Source organism: Montipora capricornis, chromosome 14, assembly GCF_036669925.1.
Source record: "Montipora capricornis isolate CH-2021 chromosome 14, ASM3666992v2, whole genome shotgun sequence".
NCBI classification, from domain to species: Eukaryota; Metazoa; Cnidaria; class Anthozoa; order Scleractinia; family Acroporidae; genus Montipora; species Montipora capricornis.
In genome coordinates this window covers 6,593,838-6,606,334 of record NC_090896.1, presented here as the reverse complement: position 1 = coordinate 6,606,334, position 12,497 = coordinate 6,593,838, and the positions used below count along the sequence as shown (strand labels likewise).

General features: G+C 41.7%; 1 protein-coding gene across 2 annotated transcripts in view; it reads left to right on the top strand.

Annotated features, from left to right (window-relative positions):
• The window catches only part of LOC138033501 (serine/threonine-protein kinase ATR-like), a 118,613-nt gene that overhangs the window by 69,289 nt on the left and 36,827 nt on the right, over positions 1 to 12,497 (top strand). For both annotated transcript variants that reach the window (XM_068881253.1, XM_068881254.1), the window contains exons 36-43: positions 779 to 1,001; positions 2,342 to 2,415; positions 3,438 to 3,514; positions 3,763 to 3,853; positions 8,706 to 8,768; positions 9,611 to 9,726; positions 10,373 to 10,490; positions 11,408 to 11,472. In XM_068881253.1, the coding sequence (XP_068737354.1) occupies positions 779 to 1,001; positions 2,342 to 2,415; positions 3,438 to 3,514; positions 3,763 to 3,853; positions 8,706 to 8,768; positions 9,611 to 9,726; positions 10,373 to 10,490; positions 11,408 to 11,472 (827 nt within the window). The remainder of the gene's footprint in view (positions 1 to 778; positions 1,002 to 2,341; positions 2,416 to 3,437; positions 3,515 to 3,762; positions 3,854 to 8,705; positions 8,769 to 9,610; positions 9,727 to 10,372; positions 10,491 to 11,407; positions 11,473 to 12,497) is intronic.

The following is a 12,497-nucleotide window of genomic DNA, read 5'->3' as shown; positions in this document are numbered from 1 at the left end:
AGGATGCATCCAAGCCAGTCGCTCGCCATTTTAATCTGCCTAACCACTCCAAAAAACACATGGCTATCTGCGGCCTTTCCCTACATCTAGGTACGACGGAAAGCCACAAGAATCTGGAACAAAAATTCATCTTTCAAATCGGCACCCTTAATCCTCACGGTATTAACGAACGCTTTTCATTTAACTAATATATTCCTATTTTTCACGTTGCCATGTTACCACCAATAGCGTAGCTCCTACTCTACTATAAAAACTACACGTAACCCATAATCCCTCGATTCGCTCTGACGAAGGGCTAACGGTCGAAACGTCAGCTTTTAGAATCTCTGTACGGTGGCCAATTTACATTATCAACTCCGTTGATAAAACCAAATTTTTGTATAATAATTGGTACCCCACAGAATGGAACCATACGTTAGATAAGGATATATGAAAGAGTGCTACATATTAATTAATTAATTACTTATAAAGGAATTTCTTTACTTTTATCATGATGTTTATGTTTTTACTTATCTTGGAGCAAGTATACTCGATGTACATTTTAAGTAAAGTGATCATTAGATAGTCATGCGAACCACGGAAATTCGCTCAAAAGGCATTGCGCCTTTCTTGATTTGAGGTCATAAACAGCTTTGCTTCCCTCTTTGGAAAAATTAGTTTTGTCTTGCCAAGCCGTTTTTGACAAACTCGAAAATAGATCCATGGCCTCTACAGCTCTGTTGTGATACCAACCAACGTATGAAACTTCTTTTCTGTGCGTGCTATTATCTTGGTGCAGGATGTCTTGGCCTATGCCTCTTTTAATTGCAAGGCATATGCACGTGCTCTGATGCACTTTGAGGCCTTTATCTCAAGTCAAAAGCAAGATGTTCAACAGCATCTGGCGTTCATGCAGAAGTTGTACATTGCATTAGATGAACCTGATGGAGTTGCAGGAGTGGCTGCTAGTAGAAAACACCAGCCGACATTACATGAACAGATCCTGGATCACAAAAGCTCAGGTGAGACAGAGATAAGAGTAGTGTTAAGAACTTGAAAGCTAATTTAAGAATGTTGATGCTCACACCAGCCCAGTCAAATTGTTTTCAAGTAGTAGGCAAGCTGGCTATAGTAATAGGCAGGAGAGGCCTTTGGAGTCTGTTACAAGGGCCGGGAGCGCCTTGCATGCTAGGCGGGTCCGGGGGCATGCTCCCCTGGGAAATTTTGAAAATATTGGCTTCAAATGGTTGCATCTGGTGCATTTTAGGGTAAACTGAGGCCCTATTAGATGGCATTAAGGTAACATTAATTATAATGAAGAGTCACACAAGACTTTCGATTTTCAAAAACCTCAAAACAACCTCATCCTGAATACAAGTCTGAAAAATGTGAATTCGAAGTAAGCGGCAGATATTGTGTTGTAGGCGGCCAAATAGCTGGCTGCCGGCACATTTTGACTGGGCTGTCACACATGAGGCAGACGTTCAATTCAGAAATACAGATGCAAGGGCAATGACCTTTTGGAACAGCTGAGATGACTGAGTGGGATTGGAAACCATTACGTGTACCTTAAATTTTTCTGCTGACACCAAAAAAAGCTGATTCATTCAGCTTATCTTAAAGAGTTTATGCTTATGCTTATACTAAAGTCACTTAAGGTGTATAATGCTGCTGCTTCTAATTCTGGTCACTGTGTAAATCATTGCAAACAGAGAGGAATACAATCATGAAAACAGCAACAATAATTGCTCATTCAGATTGTGTTGTCCTGAGAAGAATTGTTGTTGATGATTGATGCTTCGACAATCAAATGATAAATGTGTTACCAGTTGAGTGTGTATTGACTCCTTGAGCTGATCGGTCAACATACTGCATTCTTCAGAGGCAATAGTATTGTGGCTTTCCGGACTACTAATAAACATCACCTTTATGCTCTCCATGGCCTAATCCATCCTTGTAACATTAGTCTTAAAATTTTGGTGTAACATCCCTCTGATCTTGCACCTTACTCTACTCTGAAGTCACCAGGTTAGGTGCTGAGAATCGATTTGTATCACTGGCTCCAATTGAGTGCCAGTGAATCTATCAGGAGAAATTGACATGTCAGAATTTTCCTTATCTTGCCTGCGTGGTGGCAAGACACATGTTCAAGATATTCCTCCATGATCTTGCATGGTATCTTTCAGAAACTTCTTCAGTGATTATAATTTGGATAACACATTTATTTCCATTAAGAAAGAATTGAAGTCTCGTAAGGAATCATTTAAATGATGTGTTAAGGTGCTGTGGACACTGTATTGTGTGAGGTGTCTGCAGATTTACATTTAACAAGCAATGACTGTGTAACCTTGCATGTTTGTAGGAAAACTTTGTGATGCATCAGCTCGTTATGAAAAAGAAATTCAAGAAGAACCAGATGAAATTGGCCATCGCAAGGTGAAACATGATTAATTTTGTATTATGGTCGTACGTTTTCCATTAGAGTATGAAGCCGTTTTAGGATAAAATCCGCCTTCTGAGAATGGCGCAACACTTTTCCCTAAGTTGGATTATCGTATTGATATGGTGCTTTTTCTAAGTGCATCAAATGCACTTACATCTGTCATTGTTATTGAGCATGTATAGGCACTTCAAACAGTGGCTCTCAGTCTGTAAGCAATCCCACTCAGCCCATGAACGAATGAAGTAAATAATGCTATCGCCAAGGAGAGACCACAACACTGGGAACTCCATCCCCTACTCTTTGCAAATAGTGTGCTATTTCTTTAACATCCCACAGTATTGCGAACATTGAGGGGTTGTAAGACAGGGTCTTTAGTTCATTATCCCTATCCGAGAAGACTAGAGAGTCTAACCGTTCGCAGATGTCATCATCAAGGCGCCACTTCCTCCTCAGCTCAACCAAATGAGCTTACCTGTCGGCAGTTGGCAATCCAACACAACATTTGTGTGAGAATTGGGTTTCAAATCACAGATCTTTCATTTGAAAGAAAGGTGGCCCGCCCAGAATAGCTTCTCTAATTGCGGGTCGCCTAGGACTATGATGATATTGTAATGCTCATAAACAAATAAATTGAATTGAATTGAATTGAAATCCTCAAAGTGTTGAGTGGTTCATGTGATATACTGGTAAATTGCCACTCACGTCACTGTTTTAAGTCAGGAGTATTATGAAATTCAACTATTGGTGGTACAGTAGGTGGTGTAATGTTCGCTCGGGAAAGCCGGTGATCTAGGGCAAAAGGACAACAGAAGTATAATTTCTTTGTTGGCTCTGCATATTATTGCAGGAATAATTTACGCCAGCTTATGACGAGCAGTGTCTTCCTCGTCATCTAAGTTGCTCGCATATATCTTTTTTATTTGCTTGTTTTCAATTGTTTTATAAAGTACAATCGGCGGTTTAAGAGGTGTGTATTACTTTCGTACAGTAGAACATTCTCTTTTTGAACCAACAGGGTTTGTTGCAGTGCCTCATTGACCTTGGTCAAGTGAGAACAGCTCTTACCCATGTGAACGGTGTTGTTACGAGAAGGTGAGTTGAGTTGGCAATGGAGACATTTTGCAAGCAACATCTTTTGGTATTCACCAGAGTAAACTAAAACTGCTTTTGTAAAAAAAATGTGTATTTTTCTGGCTCATGTAACATAATTGTGAGCTTAGTTCAGGGTTCAATAAATGGATATTCAGTGGTATCCAAAACTAAGTTTTCCTACAGGTCACTTTTTTTGTGGTCAATCGTCATTTTGTTTTTTTTGTTTTTTTTTTTGTTTTACAACAAAGGCCAGAGTGGGAGAAGTCCTTGAATGCATACCGTGTGGAAGCTTCCTGGAGACTGGGCCAGTGGGACTCTCTTGAAAGTTATCTTAAAGTGGTAGGCACAAACGGCTATAACAGATCCGATTAAACAGAAAGAATGGACATTTGTTATGAAGGAGTTGGCGAAGTTTTAGCCTATGCCGTAACTCGTGCATTCTTGTTATATTGTAACGGTGATTACACCACCAGCTCACATAGCTTACATGCCGCATTGTTATGCTATTCCTTGTACATGCGTATGTAATTAGCCGGCACTTATATAACTCTTGTGCAGTGTTGTTGCTTTTTCTTTTCTTATGTGTCTTCAGTTAATAAACTTGTTTCAATCCGGCCATTCAGAGATTCCGCACAACTTGTTGGTGTGGTGGCAGCACAACGGGCTCAAAGAACGTACAAAGACAGGGATGCCAAAGTGTTCTTTATTTCTAACAGTCTATCCGTATGATTTGAACCAAAGTCGTGACTTGACACAGCTCCGAAGCAATGGTCGCTTTCTTTGAATGTAACTATCACATCAATCGAAGCCTGGGAGAACAACTTGAGGTACATTCTATCCCTCAACCAAAATTTTGCCAATTATCGTCCTGTGAAAACAAAACACACGCTTCACCCCTTTGCGGCTTGACCAACGATTCCAAATCAGTTGCAACTTCAAGGAAAATAACTGCCCCTGAAAAGTTAGCACACTTGGAAATGATTCTTGGACAAATCGCGAATTATGCCCCAATTAATCTAGGAACTCCATCGTAAAGACCTTTTTGTCTATTAATGGCGTTTAGCAAGCAATCCGACAAAATGATGGTTTGCAATACACTGGTTCCAATTTCTTGGACCTTGCATATATTTCATTGAAGCCTGAACAACGCCCCAAGAATTTATTTCAAAGGGTCGTTAAGCAGCGATATGAAACTGAGCTACGAACTAGAAGTCTGGCTTCCGTGAAACCTGAGATTTCTCAAGCTTTTGATTAATTTCTTGACAAACTCCAAACCATTTCTTATGCTCTGCCCATCCTACAAACCCCTGCTCATTTGTCTCTGCTTGACGTAAACCACCTCCTACGCCACGCACCTTCAAGTCTTTCTCTCCCTACCAGAAAGCTAGTCGCCCTGATTTTCGTTCTTATTTCCTTAGCTACTGCAAGTTCCTGCTCGAGTCTGACCGTCTCTTCATCTCTAATATCCGCCAAGTAGCTGGTCTTTAACCGGACAAGGTCATTTACGATTATGAGTACATCCTTGACCAGGCAGACGGGTCATACCACTCTGAGCCACAGGTTTACGCCTCCTCCTGTCTCCATCTCCATTCCTTCGCGCTTTTTGCCGTCACCATTCCCTGCGTCTCACAATACCAGGGCAGAGACTTACATGATGAGGGCTTCTCTAGCTAAACAAATATGAGCTAAGATTACCAAAAGCACCCAAACTGCTTTGCAGGCTGATAGGCATGCACCGTTAGCTGTGGTGGGTGAGACTCGCCTTTGATACGTCATGCCAGATCTCTTACTCTTGAAGCCCTGGTGGATGAAGTTCTGGATGTTAATATTCTAGCCAGAACTCCCTTTATGTCCTACAACGACATTTCAGTCCATCCTGCCAAACGTGAGGTCATCATTGCCATCAGTGATGTAGCACCCTATGACTGTTCCCAAGCCACCACCAAGTCCACCATGCCATTGAGAGCCTGTCATCTCCTCTGTGCGCCAAATATGAACACCACCATTTGGCCGTGCAAGTTGATGCGCTTGCAGACCTCAGTAAAGACTCCACACTTGTTATCAAGCCCCAGACGGATTCTTTCTCTTCCAGTCACCACAAACCAACTAACACCTGGCCTCAAACTCACATCGTCCAAGCCGGCAGTGGTAAGTTAAGACTCCTAAACAACACTGAGGAACTTCTACTCATCCAAAAGAACGACCGTTTTTATCAATCATGCCTAGCTGTACCTGAACCACCCAGAGTCTCTTCTTCAACCCATGTCACCAACTCACCAAGGTTAACAACTTCTCCTCTTTCTGCTACTGAGTCTTTTCTGGTGGATTCAGACAGTTTAATGTCTCCCACTAAGGAAGCTGCATTCACCTCTCCTGAAGGAGATCCAAACCGTTTTGGATCAGAATATTGTTGGTTACAATGGAGCTGCCAGTCATATTAAAGGAGTTGTAAACGTGGACCTGTCGAACTCCCCCAATGCAAAGGGTGCGTCCCGCAGTATTCCCATGACCAACTGGATCTACTCCAAACCAAATTTGGCGAGCTAGAGGCACAAGGAGTGTTTATTCGTCCAGAAAATGTAAAGGTAGTGTTTAAGTACTTAAACCTATCCGTTCTGGTGAAGAAGGATGGTGGCTTCCGCTTGGTTACAGCTTTTACTGACTTAGGCCATTATAGCAAACCACAGCCCTTGCTTCAACCAGATTTAGACTCCCCCCTCCTCAAAATCGCTGGCTGGAAATACATCATCGTCATTGATTTGTCCCAAGTTTTCTTCCAGATCCTCCTTGCCAAAATGTCCATGAAATACTGTGGCGTAGTCACCCTCTTCAAGGGTGGTCTGGTCTACATGCATTGTGCCATGGAAATCTCTGGATCTGAAACAGCCCTCAAAGAACTTATGTGTCGCGTCTTGGGAGATCTCCTCTTCTTATTCTGCCGGTAATTGTCAAGTGTTACGGTAACCAATTACCAACAGAAAGATAATAACCTCGCTATTTCCATGAAACGCAATTTTTATAACTGTAAACAACAGGAGACAACTTAACTCGAGCTAGCGACTACTCATAGTACAATCTCAGTACAATTAAGTCAATACTTCTCTATGCTTATCTGACCACAGGCAAAGTACTGCCCTTCTCTTTGACTAAATCTCTTGAAGAATTCTTTCACAGTATCGCACTCCATGGAAACCAATTGCAAACTTGACAGCAGAATGTCAGAATCACTCGTCACAAAATATCACTTGGAAATCACAAACAGGGAACGAAGTCCCAAATCACAACAACAACAACAACAACCTGACTAGAAAGCCGCTTATATAAGTATCCGAAGATAGTCTAGAAGTTTCCAAAAGTAACTATTTACTGCTATTACAATAAAGTCTATTTTCAAACTTCCAAGTCACAGACTATTTTGAGTCAGTCACAGTTCTAGAAAATTCGTGAAACAACACATTGCGTGACATTGACCTTCACGAACTTTCCAGATAATTCCAATCCTTGTAACACAAGTCTCGCTTCTTCTCCTGGCCCACTCCTCAAACCTTACATCTGACTTTTCTAGCCGTAATACACCACCCTGTGAGGACCCTCACTGCCAAACCTGCTTTGCAGAGGAGCTAGCTGTTTCTCCCATGTCTGTCTATGACTTGTTATCAGGGAAAACATCCCTTCCTTTTACGAGACGCTTTGCCTGGCTTCCAGCACAACTGGACTGTCTAGACTTAAGGGTGTTCATTCCAACCTCAAACAAGGCACCCCGCTATCTAAGAAGCTGAATAACATCAAAGACGTCAAGCCTTAGCTGAACATTGTTTCCATTTCCTCATGGTCTCCTTGTTGTGGGACACAAGGAGCCTTTTGCTATGCCTCTCTAATGTATAGTCATCCCCAGCACTATCGTAAATGGCTTCCTCTCTGCCTTGCATGTAAAACTGGGTCATCCATCTTGCCACCAAATGAAACTGGTTTCCCTGCGTTATTTCTTTCCTTTAGATCTTGACAACGCTATGGATTGATGCTCTCAATGTTTCCACGTCTGCTCCCCTCTTAAGAAAGTTTCATCATGCCTTGTTGAGCAATCTACTTCTGATCCACTGGAAGCCTTTGGTATTTCCTTCGCTGCGGACGTTATAAAACACTACTGCCAGCTGGTACTCATCATCGGTGAGACTTCCACTTCCCTCACCACTTCTTGCTTACTGAATGACAAACATCGGGGTTTCCTCCAATTGTGCCTTGAGCAACGCCCGCCAACTGGCACTCTGTCACTCATAAAAGTAGACCCTGCCCCGGGCTTTGCCTCTGCACAACAACGAAACCCTCCAACAGTTAGCTTGACTGTGGAAGTCGTTCGTGTTCAAAACCCAAACAAGAATCTCGTAGTAGAGAAATGTGTTGCTGAACCTCTCCGTATTAGTCCAGAGGGTGGTCCAGTCACTTCCATTTCCTTAGCTGTAGTGACAGCCAACCTCAACACCCACATTTGTAACAGAGGACTGTCTGCCCATGAGAGGTGGCTTCAATGTGACCAATTTACTAAATCGGATCCCTTTGTACGACCTTTAACTTCGTCTAGAACAGCACTCCTTATGCCTCTATAAACACCCAGGAAGTGAGAGTTCCAAAGCCGCATGCTGCTGTCTTCGCCCTCCTGCATCTTTACAGATTAGTGATCTGGCTTACATTACCTCTGATGGCTTCAAGACTGATGCTTGTAATCGGTACCTCATTGTCTCCATCAACACCCTAAGGTGCAACGTGCGGAGATTCACCAGGTCTCAGCTGTGCTCTACTTCATATTGCATTAGGCTATCTGAGTGTTATCGTGTTCCAGACCAAACAGAGACCATGTTCAACCCTCAACGCTAAGTATGCTGACGAGAAGCACATTCGAGCCCCCATCAGCGAAATCCCTCAGAACATCAATCCAGCTCTGATTCCCGAGGATTTTGCTACCCTGTGTGATCCCCATAGCGCCAGCCTTGTCACACCCGAGTCTCCTCCTGCCCCAGTGGAGTGATCATTGCCTTTTTGAGCTATGGCAGTAATAATTTAGAGAAAATGTGCATGACAGTATTACTGTGGCTAAGACAACCTTGGGAAGGTGTTGGAACAATAAAAGTTCCATGTATTGAACACAGAAACATGCTGTTTTGTTTGATTGTGACTTAACTTTTCAATCCACCAGGAAAGAGGTGTTGAACACTGGGACATCGGCTTAGGGAGAATCTTGTTAGCTGCAAAAGAGAAGGTGTGAATATTTTTTTTTTTAGATTCTCTTTTAAAACTTGAGGCGAACATTGTTTCCAAAAATGACAAGCCTACAAATCTGGGACTGTCCCGTTGCAAACTTGTTATAAGGACAGAGCATATGGCAGGGCCTTATTTGTACATGTAAGTCTTTAAGGAAGGGGAAAAAGGCATGGATACATTGAATCCACCATCATAACTTGAGAGAGTGACTCTTCCATTTTGTTCATGTTTTGCAACATATGCTAAGTACTGAAGTCTATTTTGAAGGAAAGAAGAGGAAGTCTAAAATTCTTGTAATCATGAATGTTGCTGTTATTTTGCAGAGGACAAAACACAAAAACTGCTAACACGAATCATGTTTATGTAGTGTGATGGTTTTCCTCTTTAGATATGTTGTTTTATGGGGTTGGCATTGCGACAGCCTCCTCATTACTTTTCATGGCGCAAACTGTATTCCAAGTGAAGCTATGATCTTCGCAGTTATGAGCGCAATTTTTGCTATTGCGTAGAGAAGCCTGAAAAATTCAGGACTTCAACGGGGTTTGAACCCGTGACCTCGCGATTCTGGTGCGATGCTCCAACCAACTGAGCTATGAAGCCACTGACGTCGCACCGGAATCGCGAGGTCACAGGTTCAAACCCCGTTGCAGTCCTGAATTTTTCAGGCTTCTCTACGCAATTGCAAAAATTGCGCTCATAACTGCGAAGATCATAGCTTCACTTGATTTCATATCCACAGTTCATATATGATTCATTTCATATACCATTTCATCATTGAAACTGTATTCCACGGCCATACTTGATACCAATGGTAGCAAACGTGATCCTTTCCATTTTCAGAACGAAAAAGAATTTGGGCGTCAACTGAGAATAGTCCGAAGCCAACAGATGGGCTTCTTGTCTGCTGCAAGCATGGAATCTGGCTCTTATCAACGGGGTTATGAACATATTGTGAGGTACACATAAAAGTTTCCTCATATGTTCGTAGTTTTCGTCTCTTTCTTTGTTGTTTCAATGATAGGAGGAATTATAATATTTTTGACAGAAACTCAACGGTAATAGAATTGCCCTAGCATTATGGGTGTTTTGGGGAGGAGCAATATTTCAAGTTTGACCCTGTCCAAGATTTTTCGATGGTGATGTGATCAAGCAGTCATACAAATGATCATTATATTATGTCCGGAAATGCAGCTGAATGAGATCCATGTTCTGTACCTCAAGCCTTATTCTCAAACAAGTTCCAATAAGCTGCTAAATAATGTCACTGCATAAGTGAGCATTTGATTGAAAATCTTAAAAAACCCAAGAGCAAATCCTTTTGCCTTGACGAAAATTGCTAGTTACAGTAGCTTTAGGACCAAAGGGCACTGCCTTTTTTTTATTTTATTACTTGTGCAACTCACTACTTGCTTCTCTGCTGTAAACTCATTGCTAAAACCCAAAAAATACTGTTGTTATTTTTTTGTTTAGTGCTCTTGTTGTCAATGTCGTCATATAAATTATGCTTAAGCCCGGAAATATCTCTGTTATTATCATGCCAGGATTGTGCATCCTACAAAGATAGGATAACTTAAGGACATTTTCTTATTATCTTGGCCTCAGGCTTCATATGTTACGTGAGTTAGAGGAAGCTGTGAAGAGGCGGTTTCGTGTTGCCTCTGATGGAGAGGAGGCTGAAGGGCTGGCTGAAACCTGGGAATCACGTCTGCATATCTCCCAGGTAGGAAAGATTGACTGCGGCACAAGTGTAACGTTGGGTAATAACTAAATTATCTGTGACACCACCAAATGTTACAGTTCTGGCAAGTTGAGCTTCACTGGCTGTTGAATAAATGACTATGTCTTGCCCTAATCTTGGCATATTTGAATAACAAAAAGGATGTCCTCTTTAAAAAAAAAAGTGTGAAAATCTCACAATCTATGTATAAGCAAATTAGAGAAAAATACATGTAACATGATGCTTGGCAGAGACCAAAAACACAACATCAGCACATCTCCTTGGTAGGAAAGAACATCTGTCTCACAAGGGAGAAAGAGCCATATTGGATCAGCATATGCACGTAAAGATATGCTGTTTATCAATAAATTAACAACAAATCTATGTTTAGTTGAAAAAAACCCAATGAATTGTGAAGTTGTTTACTGTAGAAATGAAAGTGGAAAATTGCTACTGAATGTGAGCGATTTACAGGCGTTTAGGTTGGTTGGGTGGCAATTTGTCTAAACTTAACGGTTATGATAATGATGATGATAGTGTCTCCCTAATTGTCGTTGCCGAATACAGCAACGGCACAGCTCAACAAGATTCAACCAAAAGCATACTATGGCGGCTCTGGGTGCTTCTATATGGTCCATGTGTGACCTTTTGCTGAGAGAGGAAAACCGGAGAACCCGAAGAAAAGCAGAGTGGAGAACCAACACATTCTCAACTCACTTATGGTGTCAGGTCCAGGTATGAACCTGGACCACAGTGGTGGGAGGCGAGTGCTCTCACCACTGCAACAACCCTGGTTCCCTGATGATGATGATGGGTGTGGTGGTGGTGGTGGTCAACCGCATTTGTTGGTTGTTTTAACATTAAGTGTTTCAGCAGATACTATCAGTTTTGTGTTTCTTGGCTTTACTCTCTCAAACCAGACATCGTTTCGTACAAGGGAGCAGATACTCAATTTGCGCCGCGTTGTTTTAAAACTCTTGCCAAGGTATGTGTGTAAGTGTATAAAGTTAGTTATTCATGTAGTAAAAATTGGCTTTTGCAGTGGGGAAGAGATATGATCAGAATTAATGGCTTGACGTGTTCACTTCATCAACAAGGACAAGTTTTCCGTACTGAGCATGCGCATAAGTTTTGGAGACCGTCGTTTTTCAATGTGCGTGTGCTCAGAATGGAAGTTGTCCTCGTCCTCCGACGTAAAAGTCTGTACTTCATATGGGGTATAGTACCAACTCATAAATTTGTAAGCATGGTGATCAGCTCCCATGTGGCTTGATAGGTCACATGGTATAGCAGTGCCATGCAGTCGCACAGCCGTTGGTTTGAGTCCTTTCAAGCCTGGGTTTTTAAGGGTTTCTTTGCAAATATCTAAGTTGGTCTTAACCACTGCGATTATTCTGGGTTAGAGTCATCACGACTGCAATGCAGAATATAGGAAAATCTTTAACATTTTTTCCCTCATTAGCACGCTGGCTATCGTTTTCTAATCAGTCAGCCAAGAGTAAAGTACTGAATATTGAACGTGCATTGCATATAATTATTAATGGCCTATTTCTGTACATTTTAATGCGATATGTCAAGATAATCTCTGAGTCGTGATGCCATGAAATTTGGTGGCTAATAACTGGCTCGTTATCAAAGGGAAAAAACTTGAAATTGGAGGTTAACCTCCAAGTTGAACAAGTTCTTTAACCTTTTGAAGTCAATTTGTAAATAGCATAATGCCTTGTGTGAGAAGACTCGTATGTCAATGAAACAAAATGCAAACAATGATGTGAGCATAGATTCCCTCATATGTCTTTGGTATGTTCCATAGTCACCACATTAGAACCAATCTCTGTGGCCCAGACCACTTAACCAAGAACTTCATGTCCTGTAATTCTTTGCACTGTTCGTTGTTATGTTCATGTGTTTCAACCTTTTTTCCATTGAACAAAGAAAATTGTTTGATTTGTAGATTTTTACGTAGGAGGAGCCACCTGGACTGCCCTGGAATACTTGCAAAATTACACC